This window comes from Schistocerca gregaria, chromosome 4, assembly GCF_023897955.1.
Source record: "Schistocerca gregaria isolate iqSchGreg1 chromosome 4, iqSchGreg1.2, whole genome shotgun sequence".
Classification (NCBI taxonomy): Eukaryota; Metazoa; Arthropoda; class Insecta; order Orthoptera; family Acrididae; genus Schistocerca; species Schistocerca gregaria.
Genome location: NC_064923.1, coordinates 304151351 through 304166410, shown reverse-complemented (window position 1 = coordinate 304166410; position 15060 = coordinate 304151351). Strand labels below are relative to the sequence as shown.

Below are 15060 nucleotides of genomic sequence, written 5' to 3'. Positions count from 1 at the left end.
CACGAAATATTGCTGTGAAACATTCAGAGGTTCCAATGAAAGCAGATAGTCTATCAAGTTTTAGAACTTCGAAACATTACTTTAGTGATCATCTGTGAAACTACACTACAAGTCTGCCTATTCATATACTTGTGTCAAAGGCCATTGTATTTCATTGCCATCCATACATACAAGAAAAGTATAAAATGAAAAAAGGAAACTATACACTGCCGAATTCTGCATGGGGCTTTACTGGGAAACAGACTATTTACTTGAAGCATGGTAGATAAATTAATGGTAGCATGCCCATGTATTGGAAACTACGCATCTTGCTGTGACAACTGTAACAGCAGTCTCTGTCACTGAACATTGTTCTAGTGTAACTAAAACAAATGTTACAACTTTGTTTAAAATGGTGTGTGTTTGGGGGGGGGGGGGGGGGGGCAATCATAAATGGTATATCAAAGTACGTAATATCCCAACGAAAATGGTCAGAATGTAATACTAACAAATGTGATTCTATCACAAGTAAAACATTGAGATTATGCAAATAGAACAGTCTTCCTGTGTTATATACACATTTATCAGTATGAATTAACGCTTGTGTTTTTAACACTGAAGCATGAGCAAGGCAGTGACAATGTCCAGATGGTGGAAATTATCAATAATGAAATCCGAATGAGATTTAAGTGCATAATTGGCATCAATAACATTGTAAAATTATGATGAAACATCGGACAGTGAGAAATATCATCGTAATTGGATGTCCCCAGATATAAATAAGACAGAGATAAAATGTTGAGGTATAAAGTGGTGAGAAGCAGTCATTTCCATCATGTTCTGTGTTATAAAAACAACAAGAAATTACGTGAATGATTATGAAACAGAAAGACTGTGCAGTCTATGGCACACATCATGCAACTTCAGCTTTGGTGTATAAATTTAGCTCTACATATGGTATGCTAACTGCCAAAATTACAGATGCATTTCTGGTACGGCTTCTGACATAACAACAAAAATTCAATTGATAGTGTATTAAAAAGTTTGTAATTATCCTAGTTCTTAATATTTAATCAAATGACACCCACCAGCTAGAACACTTTGCAATGGGACACCATCCTCCAACATTGCCTTCTTTTTATATAGAAATAACCGAACCATGTATAGTATTGATTCTTGTTCAGGTAAACATTATATCAGCTGTTTAACTGAATGCACTTCGTGTGATTTTGTATAGTATGTGTTATGTTTCAGGCTAAAATATGTAAAAAGAAATCAATTTGTTAGCACTCTGTACGTACAGTAAAAATTACTCTTCTTTTAGAAATATTTGAAATTATGAAATATCGGGCATACTTAAAATTCCTATCATTAATTGCATGATCTGACTATAATTATAGAACTTATTTTTAGACTTACTCACAAAATAATGATACACTTTAGCAAAGATTCTGCTTTTGTCAAGAAAGTTTGTGAACTCTTCTGCTTTGTAACTTCTTTGGAATATTGTGAGTAGCACAGAATGTTCATAGTAGTGGGGATGCCTCTGATGGAATAAAACATGTTTTTGATTGTGTCACTAATAATGTAATTTGTGATGTGATTGAAGAGGAAATTGTAAAGATGGTGTGGTATTGAAAAATGTGACAAAGAATAAAATTCAAGAATAATACAGCCAAATCTTCATCAGTTATTTAGTCAATGATATAAATCAAAATTTCAGTCACAAGAATGTACCACTAGATGGAATAGCTGCAGCCAACAACAAGAAGAGAAAATGAAGATAAGCACCTCTCGAAACTTGCAAAACTTGTGCAGATACAGAGGGTGAGATTACAACTTCAATAACCATTTTTATTAGCCTTCAGCACTGAAATTCCAAAAACATCACTACTACAAAAACAAGGAAATGTATAAATTTATACAATCCAAAGACTAACCGAACTGTCAACTCTGTTCTCTCGAAAGCACAACACTTCACAATGTAATGCGCACTTTCCCCCGTCTGACGGCGATGACTCCGGGACTAACATCTGATTGTGACTAATTGCTCGTGTGGACGCTCATACGCAGATATAATGATTAGAGATGCTATTGCGCAGAATGTGGCAGAACACCGCATCCGAGAGCAAATCCTCAGGTTTAAAAACCCATCTTTGCAGGAAGTAGTGGACTTGCTAGAAAGACAAGATACATTAGATGTGGCTATGTCCGCATTCGACGCGACTCCATGTGTGTGTAATGTTAGTGCGGCACAACACGTGCCCTCCTGCCCGGCCCCAGGACTGCCGGGCATGCCATGCCACTCGTGCGCACGTAAATGCTTGGTTTGCCTCCACTTCATCGTTCGCATTCCACGCTGACTGCATTTACTGGACAGGAAATCTCAGTGCTCAGCGTGTGTAGTTTCTTTCCATGTGCTCTGCTCTAGTGATGCTACAAACATTTTTGGTTTGGACGCATTTGAACTTTTTGGCCTCGCAATTCAGTACACTGTACTTTGCATCAACGTTAGTGACCATGCAGACAGCGGTGCTGCACTATACAATGATTTTGCTGAACTCTTTTCTGATGGCCTTTGTTGTGCCACAGACTTTGCAGCGCATGTTGTAGTTAAAGACAATCCCATGCATATTTTCTGGCACGCACGCCAAGTACTGCACGCACTGCGCGACGCCTTAGCTGTTGAACTTCAGCATTTGCAAGACAGTAGTGTTATTGAACATGTTTCTGCTTCGCCATGGGCTGCGCCTATACTGTGTGTGAAAAAACGAAACGGTCGTCTCCGTATTTCTCGGTATTTGTGCTGACTTTAAATCTACAGTAAATCTCCAGACAGTGGTAGCTATGTTTCTCTTACTGCATCCTGAAGACATTTTTGATAAGCTTGGTGCGGGAAAATTCTTTTCCACGATTGGCTTGCGGGACGCATACTTTCAGATACCACTCGACGAACAGTTGCAGCGCTATTTTGTGATCAACACCCACCTAGCATTGTTCAAGTTTCGTCGCCTTCTGTTGGGTTGTGCTTCGGCTCCTGCTATTTTTCAGTCTTATTTGCAACAGTTGTGTGCCACTGTCCCTGGTTGTTCCAACTATCTGGATGATATAGTCGTATCAGGTCGCACCCCTGACAAACATCTGCAGAATTTGCATGCCTTATTTACTGTACTTGTGCAGGCAGGACTGAAATGTAACAGAGACAAGTACAAATTTTTTCAGACTGCGATTCAGTATTTAAGATATATGATTAATTGACAGGGTATCCACCCCTCGCTGTCACATCTCAGTGCGATTAGAGACTTGCCAGTGCCCAGGAACTTTAAAAAACTTCAGTCTGTGTTGGGCAAAATTACATATTATATTCGGTTTATATCAAATGCAGCACAGATTGTAGCGCCTTTGCATTGCCTTCAGCATAAGAATGTCTCCTTTGTTTGATCTTCGGAATGTGACGCTGCTTTCCACAAGCTCATATCTGCTTTGTTGAGTGATCGCTGTCTGGTTCCTTTGGATCCCACCAAACCTACTGTTTTGGCTGTCGATGCATCTTCTCACGGCATTGGAGTGGTTCTCTCACACCGCATTGATTCTGTCTTTCACCCGATCGCTTTTGCATCTAAGATGCTCAATTCTGCCCAGCAAAGCTATTCTCAAATCGAGAAGGAAGCTTTAGCTATTGTCTATGGAGTAACCAAGTTTCATGATTTTTTGTACGGTTGAGAGTTCTATTTGGTCACTGACCATAAGCCTTTGACGTCGTCGTCCCATCCGTCAAAACCAGTTCCAGCCCGTACTGCATAAACGTCGCAATGTCGGTCTTTTTGTTTTTGTCTAACTAAAATTACAAAACCTTGTTTCAGCCTATGGCCCAGCATGGCAATGCTGACACTTTGTCTCGTCTACCAATCAGTTCTGACGAAGTGTTTGATTTTTCCGAATTGTCATGCATGTTTATTGATTCGCAAGATAAGGAATTAGCTCATGGTTTTCCTGTGGATTTTCGTTGCATTGGTTCTGTGACAGCCACCGAAGCTGCTTTGCATACTCTTTTGCAGTATATTCATATTTAATGGCCTCCATCTGCTACACAGATTCGGGATCCACTTGCTCGACGTTACTTTGCGCAATGTCACAACTTGTCTGTACACCACGGTGCTATCTTGTTATGAACTGACAATGATCAGTCTCGTGTGGTTGTACCTCATTTGTTGCAGTCGCAAATCCTCCGACTGCTGCACGCTAATCATTGGGGTATAGGGCGGGCGAAGCAATTAACGCGTCGTCACTGCACTTGGGTCGGCATTGTTAAACATATTGAGAATTTGCTTACTAAGTGTCGCTCTTGTGGGGAGCATCAATCTGCTCCCCGCCAGCGCATTCATATTTATTTGCGGGTCCTTTCTGGAACACCAGCTGGTTGATAGTCATTGATGCATACAGCAACTTCCCTTTTGTTGTACCTATGTCTTCTACTACATCTGCCAGTACAATTTGGGCTTTGATGTCTATTTTTTGTATTGAGGGCCTTCCTGAAGTTATTGTCTCCGACAACGGCCCCCAATTTGTGTCCTTTGAGTTTGAAGCGTTCTGTGCTGCTAATGGCATTCACAATCTAATCTCAGCCCCGTTCTACGCCTGAACACTTTATGCGTACGTTTAAGTCGCAGATGAGCACGTTGCACGACACCCACTCTCGCGAGGGTGCACTATGGACTTTCCTTGCTTCATATAGCTCCCAGCCGCACGTCACCCATTCCGCAGCGGAACTACTACATGGCTGCGCCCATCGGTCGCTCCTGCAGCTATTGCCGCCACCGCTGCGTGCTCCCGCTGCTTTGCCTCATTATGGCTTTGTGCTGCACGATTTGGTGTTCTATTGTGTTTTCTCTGGCAGACAGCGCTGGGAGCAGGGGCACATTCTTCGCTAGCTTGCTGCGCCTTATTTGTCATTTCTTGTCCCTTTGGCACTGTCAAGTGACACTGGAATCAGATCTGTTTGTGCCGTCCTTGGTTTTCTGGCAGAATTGGAGGCTTTGCGGCTTCCGCCGCCTCAGCCCACAACTCCACTGACGGTGCCTCCACTGTTCGCACCTCCGCAGCGGGCGCACCTCCTCAACGGGCACACCTGCTGTCGTCGCTGCTGTCTGATCGGTCACCTGCACCGCATGGGTGCCTCTCACTGCCGCCATAGTCCCACTTCTGCAGGTCTCCGCCGCCTGTTCCTCCGTGGTGCTGGAATCGATGGACGCTGAGGCTGCCATCACGAGGCCTCTGCCATCACCCATGGAGGTCATTGCTCAGCCTCCTCATCCGAGCATACACAGTGGCAGTGCGTGTGCCTGGGCAGGTTTTCTATGGGGCATTTTCCTCACCCCCTCGTGGGTGTACAGCGCACCCCGGCAGTTTCGCTGTCCGCCCCCTCAGCAGCGCCAGTCCTGGGTCCCTCCACCTGCCGCCGGAAGCCCTTCTCAATGACAGTGCGTTGTTTCAGGGGGGAGGGATGTGGTATCAATAGCTACGATGCCAAGGTGTAGGTGCAAGTTTGTAGGTTGGCACTATGACACCGACACCGTCCTCCAGCCGGCGCAGTGGAGATCTACGAGGTCTGCTCCAGATTCCGCACATTTGAATCCGAGGAGACAACCTAGCAACATTGTTTCTACTTCATAGGGGGCCATTATGGACCTTGTTACTTCAATGATAGTTTTTCTCACTACTAGAAGCCCTTACCATTGATACCTGTACAGCTTCGCGTCTACATGCTCATCTGTATGAAAAGTTAAGTATAGGAGTTATAACTTATACACAGTACAGCAGTACTTCCTCTTCCTGCTCCTACTCGCTTCCTACATTCGACCTACCCATTCAGTTTACGCCTTCCAGGCGGGATACAGAAATCAGACTGTCATATTTCTACCTGTTAGTGTTGCTGTCATCAACAGTACCTGCTTTTCACCCATCTCTAATAGATGGTCAGTAATAATTTACAGCTCCAAGAAATCCTCTAAGTTGGTGGTAATCAGTAGAGCATGGTATTTCTTTGACAAAAGCTACTTTGTCTTTCAGTGGGCGTGTCCCAGCCGCTGACGATGTAGCGTAACCTAGAAATGCTTTTGGTGCTTCCTAGCAGCAGTACACTGAACTCCAATGTGGAATCCAGGAGATAATAGAGATCTGACCTTGTGTCTCTAATGTCCAATCTATGGGGCAGGATAGGTAAGTGAGATAAGTCACTCATCATGTTGGGCTCCTTCCTATGCTCACCTCCCTGCTGCAGATGCTTTTGCTGAGTCTTGCGACCGTGCCTACTGCTGGGCGCTGATGTCATTTGGGTAGGTGCATGGTACATCTCGTATCACTGTTGCTGAGTCAGCAGTGATTACAACAGACATGTTGCTAAAAACTGCTCTGGTTCACCCCACTGTTGTACCTCGTGTCCTGCCTTGGTTAGCTCTTCCAGCTGGACACTGTCTCTGTGGCATGTTCATCTTCTGCAGTTCATGTAACTGCTTCGTTACATCCAACTGTTGCTCTTTCTGGGTAGCTCGTAACTCATCAGCAACCAATGCAACACTTACTGTAGTGAGGCATTTAATGTTTCAAAAACTCTGTCCGCAAACACTATGAGTGCAGTAACACAATCTTTTTTGCACATGACCACTGCTGTTTTGATTGGCCCAGTAGCTGTGCTAACTATACGTGCTGCAGTGTCCTTTCCAGTAATTCTGTGTCTCCAATGTAGTCAGGGGAGTGCCATCAGAACTCGGAGGGAATTATCTCCCCCATCAACTTCTTAGGCAAAACTTGTTGAAAGTGCTGATCCAACAGTTTACACACACTGTTGATTAATAACTTTGTCAAAAAATTGTTGCTCTTCTGGCGACCTGAGAAAGAAATGTGTCTACAGCAGGTACCTAGGGACCTAATGTGTTTATCGCTACTGCAAATTTTGTTCATTCATCCTTTACTTCATTCTGTTCAAATGCCCGCTCCAGCACTGCAAATCAAAATGCCAGTTTGTCTGGCAGAAACTGTAGTGTCTGTACCTTCATCTGTGGTCTTCCAATAAAGCAGATCTGGCACCACCTGGTGATTGCACACTCATCATTGGACTTCCCTGCTCTGGCATCGCTAATTGCAGGACTGCAATTTGTGTCTCCAATCTGTCCTGGAAGGTTGCGAACTGCTTTCTTGTTTGTCATCTAGTTATGTCTCGACCTGATGATACCATATGGTTCTGTGTGTCCATTTTACTGTTTTTACTTGCTTGCACCACTTTATGGCAATCCCTGTTTCTCAGTATTTAATCAAATGATACACAACAACTAGAATGCTTCAATAACCTTTTTCATCAGACTTTCACAAAGAAATTCCAGAATCATAGCTACTACAAAGACAAGGAAATTTATGTAAACTAAGGAGTAAACAACTCCGTTCTCTCCAAAGCACAACACTTCATGGTGTACTGTGGGCTCTCCTTGTTGACGTGGTTACTCCCACAAGCTGTTTAAGAACACTGCATCCCATTTAAGGTATGCACAAAACAAATCTATCGATACACAGAAAGGAAATTATTAATGGTATTTTGAGACAAATTTCATATTTACCGAAGTGTAGTCATAATACTATTTTCAGTAATGTGTACATTCTATAAGTTAGAGAGATGATAAAAATAAACACCTAGATATTATGGATGGCATACAGTTGTAAGTAGTGAAAATTTATGAAATAGATATTTTATGCTGATGTAGAATTTCAATATAATATACATATTTGATATGACAGAGAAAAAACTGAGTACTGGTTGCCACTTGCCTGTTGTCTTGGGAGCCATGCGTCTTGCAATGGCCGTTGTAATAGCAGTCACAGTATCATCGAGCAAATCATGCAGCAATGCACATACTGTCTCATTGCGCAACTGTGCTTCATCACGCCGGTAGTCAATCCAACCAGGTTCTTCGTCACGTGCCTCACGTACAAGCAACTCATCAACATGGTCACGTCGTCGCCATCGTGGTCCTACAGCCAAGCGCCTGAGTTTGCCGGCAGAGCCTGATCCTGCACCAGCACAACCATCTAGAAGGGCTGTTGCCCTCCGTGTCACGTGTGCTCGCACTGCTTCCTGACTTCGCTTCACTGTCATCTGTTGTCGAGGAGTCTCTTCACCATACTCATCATCTGTACCTATAAACATACAACAACTAAAGTGAAAAATGATGTACTGTTACAATAGTTTTTGTACTAGTTTGTGAGTTCTACTTTAGTCCCCTTGCCTCAACCTGCACTATGCGCAAATAAGCTTAGTAACAATTAAAAATTAATGATGATGAAAAATCTGTACTCTTCATGTATGATAAACTACATTTCACCAACACCCGTCTGGTTGTAAGTACAATTTCCTGTGGAAGAGCAGGATGATTAAGGTTTAACCTCCCCACAGACCACATCATCAAATACAAACTTGGCTTGGTGAGGGATACAGGATTTCAGCGTGTCCTTTTCAAAGGAACCATCTTAGAATTTGTCTCAAATCTTAGAAAACCTAAATCTAATTCACTGAAAAGAAATTTTAACTCTGTTGCTGTTAAAGGTAATACATATGCTCTTGCCTCCCCCTGACCCAGGACAGGCTTTATAAGCCAGTTATATGGGACTGTACATGTAGTGAGCAGACAAGGTACCTTAGCAGCTATCCAGAAAAAACTACAAGCTGTGTTGGTCATTGTGACACACCTCAGGTTGTTCCCCTAAGCTACAGTGATGCTGGGGCTTCACTGGCAAAAACTGTGACACATCTGGTATTCCAGAAATGCCCGAAAACACTGTCCTCAAAATGTGCAACATCTGACCAACTTGTCCTTATTCAAGAGTGAGTGTTGAACAAAGGTGGGTTCTTGTATCTCTGAGTTGGAAGCAACTGGGGAAACAAGCTGCACATCTGTACCATTATGACTCAGCAATAACAGCAAGATGCTACCCATTGTTGATAAAGTATCTAAGCCACCAGGAGTTGCCTCTTCTGTTGGGCCGAAGGACTCGCGTCCAAAGCACAGCTCCAATGTTAGTGTGGTGATAGAGCCTCTCAGGGAAATGACAGGCAGGCTGAGAAAGAAGGCCAGTGTGTACTTATTATGCTAGCTGGAAAGACTCATTTGAGTTGTGGAAAAGGCTCTGGCAGCAGTTATTGTATACTATGGGTGAAACTTCTTGAAAATATGAGGGGTATTTTACTAACTTTAATTATCATCTCGAAAGAAAATGTTGTTAATAAAAGTTTTGTTTATTTGGAGGTCCAAGTTTGCAGTCCTGGTATGCTCTGAAATCCAGAGACCACACTACAGCAGCATGCTGCTAGAGAAGACAAAACAAAATGGCACAGTCTCACGTGGTAAGCCATTTTCTGAATTCGCAGAGGGACAATGCTGCAACAATGCGTGCTGAGATGATGGAAGTATACAGGAACACTGGACCATATTTGCTACATTTGTCAGATAGTGTAGATGTGCAGTTAAGCAAGCCTGAATGATGAAAACAAAGTGTCAGATCATCTCTCCATGAAGAATCGGGAATAGCAAGAGAAGCGGACGCCTGGTGCTTGAAGGCCATCACAGTACAATCCAGGCAAGAACAGAAAAAGTGAAAATTGGATGTGGATCAGTTTTCAACAACTTGCATGACATTTTGAACATGACAAAGATCTCCATCTGCTGGGTTCTGCAATCGTACGTAACAATTCGAGCAGCCTGCCAAGCTGCAGCAGCAGCTCAAATGTGCTGTGTTAGACCAAATCACCTGATTTATTTAGCTGCTTAATCACAATGGATGAGTGCTCAGTGTATCACTATAATTCCAAGGCAGAGGTGCAAACCGAGCAATGGATTTGTGTTGATATCCCGTTACCAGAAATGTGAATACCCAATCATCAGTTATTTAATAAAACAAATATTTGTTAATAACTTTAAAAATAGCTGCATGTAGCAATATTATTACTAAACAGTTAGAAGTAGACAAGAAATTTTGTCTTACCGTGGATATCGGGCTCCTTTTTTCATATTAATTAAAGCTTAACACTTTGGACACTGGTTGATATCATTGAGAATATAGTACTTTGATGATTCGATCATTCAGTTTTGACTGACCATTGGTACTACAGCAGGTGATTTAAGTTTTGTCAACAGCAGTGTAGGCATGGAGACGTTGAGCAGGTTTTTGGAATTCCTTTTTCTTTTCTTTTTTGCCCCCCAACCACATTATGTTGTTCATGACAGGCAAACTGTCAGAGGAGATACAACTGAAATCTGCTAACGAAATTATGGGTTGGTGTCAAGGAGAAATTTGGTGGTAAGCTGTCCAAGGGGATATTTTTGCTCTGTGACAATGTCCACCTTAGCCTGACAGGACAGGTACACATGATGCTTCTCTGGGCTATTAAATTTTTTCTCCTGACAACGTACCCAGTGACAGGCATTTATAGAATGCAAATGTAATTTTTAAGGTAGAACATTTCCAAAACAGCTAAAATACAGCCTTCAACAAACAAGTTCTCTATCCAATCTTCCATTTCTGTGAATTACTGTCACATTGAAAAGTCAATATGTTGAGACAGACTAATGCCATCATGAAGTTTCATTGCCACATCATTTTTTTTTTTCCCAAGATGATAAAGCTTTATGTCTACTACTTGCAGTCATGTTGGCACTAAAACAACTCATAACCTAGGTTTGGCAGCCATCCTCATTCTACATCTACATCTACATGGATACTCTGCAAATCACATTCAAGTGCCTGGCAGAGGGTTCATCGAACCACCTTCACAATTCTCTATATTCCAATATCGTATAGTGTGCGGAATGAATGAACACACATTTTTCCGTACGAGCTCTGATTTCCCTTATTTTATCATGGTGATCATTCCTCACTATGTAGGTTGGTGTCAACAAAATATTTTCGCATTTGGATGAGAAAGCTGGGGATTGAAATTTCTTGAGAAGATTCCGTTGCCACAAGAAACGCCTTTAACGATTTCCAGTCCAAATCCTGTATCATTCCTGTGACACTCTCTCCCATATTTTGCGATAATACAAAACATGCTGCCTTTCTTTGAACTTTTTCAATGTACTCCGTCAGTCCTACCTAATAAGGATCCCACACTGCACAGCAATATTCTAAAAGAAGACAGACAAGTGTAGTGTAGAAAGTCTCCTTAGTAGGTCTTTTTCATTTTCTAAGTGTCCTGCCAATAAAACGAAGTCTTTGGTTAGACTTCCCCACATCATTTCCTGTGTGTTCCTTCCAATTTCAGTTGTTCATAATTGTAATATCTAAGTATTTAGTTGAATTTATGGCTTTTGGATTAGACTGATTTATAGTGTAACCGAAGTTCAATGAGTTCCTTTTAGCACTAATGTGGATGACCTCACAGTTTTCGTTATTTAGAAACTGCCACTTTTCGCACCATTCAGATATCTTTCCTAAATCGTTTTGCAGTTTGTTTTGATCTTCTGATAACTTTATTTTTCGATAAATGACAGCATCATCAGCAAACAACTGAAGGCGGCTGCTCAGATTGTCTCCAAAATAGTTTATATAGATAAGAACAGCAAAGGGCCTGTAACACTACCATGGGGAATGCCCAAAATTACTTCTGTTGTACTCGATAACTTTCCGTCAATTACAGCAAACTGTGACCTCTCTGACAGGAAATCACAAATACAGTCACATAACTGAGATGATATTTCATAAGCACGCAATTTCACTATGAGCTGCTAGTGTTGTTCAGTGTCAAAAGCCTTCTGGAAATCCATAAATATGGAATTTATCTAAAATCTCTTGTACATAGCACTCAACACTTCATCTGAATAAAGAGCTAGTTGTGTTTCACAGATACGATGTTTTCTGAACCCATGATGACTGTGTGTCAATAGACTGTTTTCTTCAATGTAATTCATAATGTTCGACACAACATGTGTTCTAAAATCCTGCTGCATATCGACGTTAATGATATGGGCCTGTAATTTAGTGGATTACTCCTACTACCTTTCTTGAATATTTGTGTGACCTGTGCAACTTTCCAGTCTTTGGGTACGGATCTTTCGTTGAGCGAATGGTTGAATGTGATTGTTAAGTATGGAGATAATGCATCAGCATACTCAGAAAGGAACCTAATTGGTATACAGTCTGGACCAGAAGACTTGCTTTTGTTAAGTGATTTAAGTTGCTTTACCGATCCTAGGATATTTACTTCTACATTACTCGTGTTGAGGCTGTTCGCGATTCAAATTCTGGAATATTTACTTCGTCTTCTTTGGGAAGGCATTTCGAAAGGCTGTGTTTAGTAACTCTGCTTTGGCAGCACTGTCTTTGATAGTATCTTTGATAGAAGGCATTGATTGTTTCTTGCCGCTAACATACTTCACATATGACCAGAATCTCTTTGGATTTTCTGCCAGGTTTCGAGACAAAGTTTCATTGTGGAAACTGTTATAGGCATCCTGCACTGAAGTCCGAGCTAAATATCGAGCTTCTGTAAAAGATCACCAATCTTGGGAATTTTGCATCTGTTTAAATTTGGCATGTTTGTTTCGCTGTTTCTGCAACAGTGTTCTAACCCATTTTGTGTACCAAGGAGGATCAGCTCCGTCGTTAGTTAATTTATTTGGTATAAATCTCTAAATTGCTACCGATACTATTTATTTGAATTTAAGCCACATCTGGTCTACACTTACATTATTGATTTGGAATGAGTGGAGATTGTCTCTTAGGAAGGCATCAAGTGAATTTTTATCTGCTTTTTTGTATAGGTATATTTTTCGCTTTTTTTTCCGAGGATTTGGGGATTACAATATTCAGTCTCGCTATGAGAACCCTGTGTTCAATAATCTCTGAATCGGTTTTGATGCTCGTTATTAACTCAGGATTATTTGCTGTTAAGAGCTCAAGTGTGTTTTCACAACCGTTTACTATTCGCATCGGCTCATGAAATAACTGCTCGAAATAAGTTTCAGAGAATGCATTTAGCACAATTTCGGATGATATTTTATGCATACCTCAGGAATTAAACATGTATTTTGGCTAACATATTGAGGGCAAATTAAAGTCACTACCTACTATTATCATATAAGTCGGGTACGTGTTTGAAATCAAACTCAAGTTTTCTTTGAACCTTTCAACAACTGTATCATCTGAACTGGGGGGGGGGGGGGGGGGGGGGGTCAGTAAAAGGATCCAATTATTATTTTATTCCAGTTGCCAACAATGACCTCTGCCCATACTAACTCACAGGAAGTATCTACTTCAATTTCGCAACAAGATAAACTACCTCTGACAGCAACAAACACGCCAACGCCAACCGTGTTTAGTCTATCCTTTCGGAACACCATTAGGTTCATCGCAAAAATATCGGCTGAGCTTATATCCGGCTTTAGCCAGCTTTTAGTGCATATAACGATTTGAACATCAGTGCTTTTTGATAGTGCTTGGAGCTCTGGTACTTTCCCAACACAGCTACGACAATTTACAACTGTTATACCAATGATTCTTGTATCTACGTTCTCCCTATGTTCAGCCTGCACCCTTTGTGGCTGAAGCCCTTCTTATGTTTTCCCAAGACCCTCTAACCTAAAAAACCATGCAGTCCCTACCACACAGACCCTGCTACCCATGTAGCCACCGCCTGCGTATAGTGGACACCTGACCTATTCAGCGGAACCCGAAACCCAACCACCCTTTGGTGCAAGTCGAGGAATCTGCAGCCTACACGGTAGCAGAACTGTCTGAACCTCTGATTCAGATCCTCCACTCAGCTCTCTACCAGAGGTCCGCAATTGGTCCTGTCGACTATGCTGCAAATGGTTAGCTCTGCTTTCATCTTGCAAGCAAGACTGGCAGCCTTTACCACTTCTGTAAGCTGCTCGAATCCAGAGAAAATCTCTTCTGATCCAAAGTGACACACATCATTGGTATCGATGTGAGCAACCACCAGCAGTTGGCTGCACCCTCTGCTCTTCATGGCATCCGGGAGGACCCTTTCCACATCTGGAACGACTCCACCCAGTACGCACATGGAGTGCACATTGGTTTTCTTACCCTTCTTGTCAACCAAGTCCCTAAGGGGCCCCATAACGCGCCTAACATTGAAGCTCCCAACTACCAATAATCCCACCCTCTGTGATTGCCTGGATCTTGCAGGCTGAGTGGTTTCCTCTGAAACAGGAGAGGTGACAGCATCTGGCTCAGCGACAGTGTCAGTCACAGCATTTACACAACAGGCTGAACTGCTCTAGACAAATATTTGATGCACTGTTTTCAGAATCAATCATGGTCCTATGGTTTGTAGCCAGCTGGATAGACTGAACAAGAGATCTGACAATTCTGATTTGATCTCTGGTGCCAATATCCCAACTGTTGCAATCATGTGAAGAGATATAAATACCCCCCCCTCCCCCCACCTAAAATATCTCCAAGTGAGATAGGCATGCACTACACAAAGGAAGAGGCTACTAAGGCAGCAGAGTACATCTGGCGTGTTCTCTCTCTCCCCCCCCCCCCCCCCCCCCCCCCCCCCCCCTCCCCCTGTCCTAAGCTGTTCTGACACAAGATCCACCAGAAAGCAGTCAGGCATCCAGAAGAGAGGGCGAGGAAGGGTGGGCAAACAGCTAATGTGAGGGCAGTCAGGTACCTCTGCGATCATACTTTCCCAGCCGATCCCCCAGGACCAGGGGTGATCAAGTAACTGGTAGGTAGCTTACACTACCTGCATCTCCTTACAGGTGAGATAACAGATACCTGCAAGAACAGCCTGGCCTATGGTTGGTTGGATGATTAAAGAGTCCAAACTTCAAGGTCTTCATCCCCTTTTTTCTTCGAACAGACAGGTCTCCAAGACTCAACATCAGAGGTAGCCTAAAAGCACAAACCCCAGAGGACCAAGACCCGAGGTCTACGAACGGTCAATGAAGTCGAGATAAGAGACAAAAGCAAGAAAGGAAGACAGAGGAAGAAAAGGAGGCAAAGCGTCCCATCTAGGGAGAAGCTGGAAGCCCCTGAAAGCAAAGTGCAATGAGGGGACATACATCCTCC

The 15060-nt window shown here is 42.5% G+C and overlaps 1 protein-coding gene across 1 annotated transcript in view; it reads right to left on the bottom strand.

The window, feature by feature from the left end:
- Nucleotides 1-15060, bottom strand: part of LOC126266703 (uncharacterized) — a 348549-nt gene that overhangs the window by 2063 nt on the left and 331426 nt on the right. The window contains exon 29 of the mRNA XM_049971146.1: nucleotides 7798-8166. Coding sequence (XP_049827103.1) covers nucleotides 7798-8166 — 369 coding nt within the window. The remainder of the gene's footprint in view (nucleotides 1-7797; nucleotides 8167-15060) is intronic.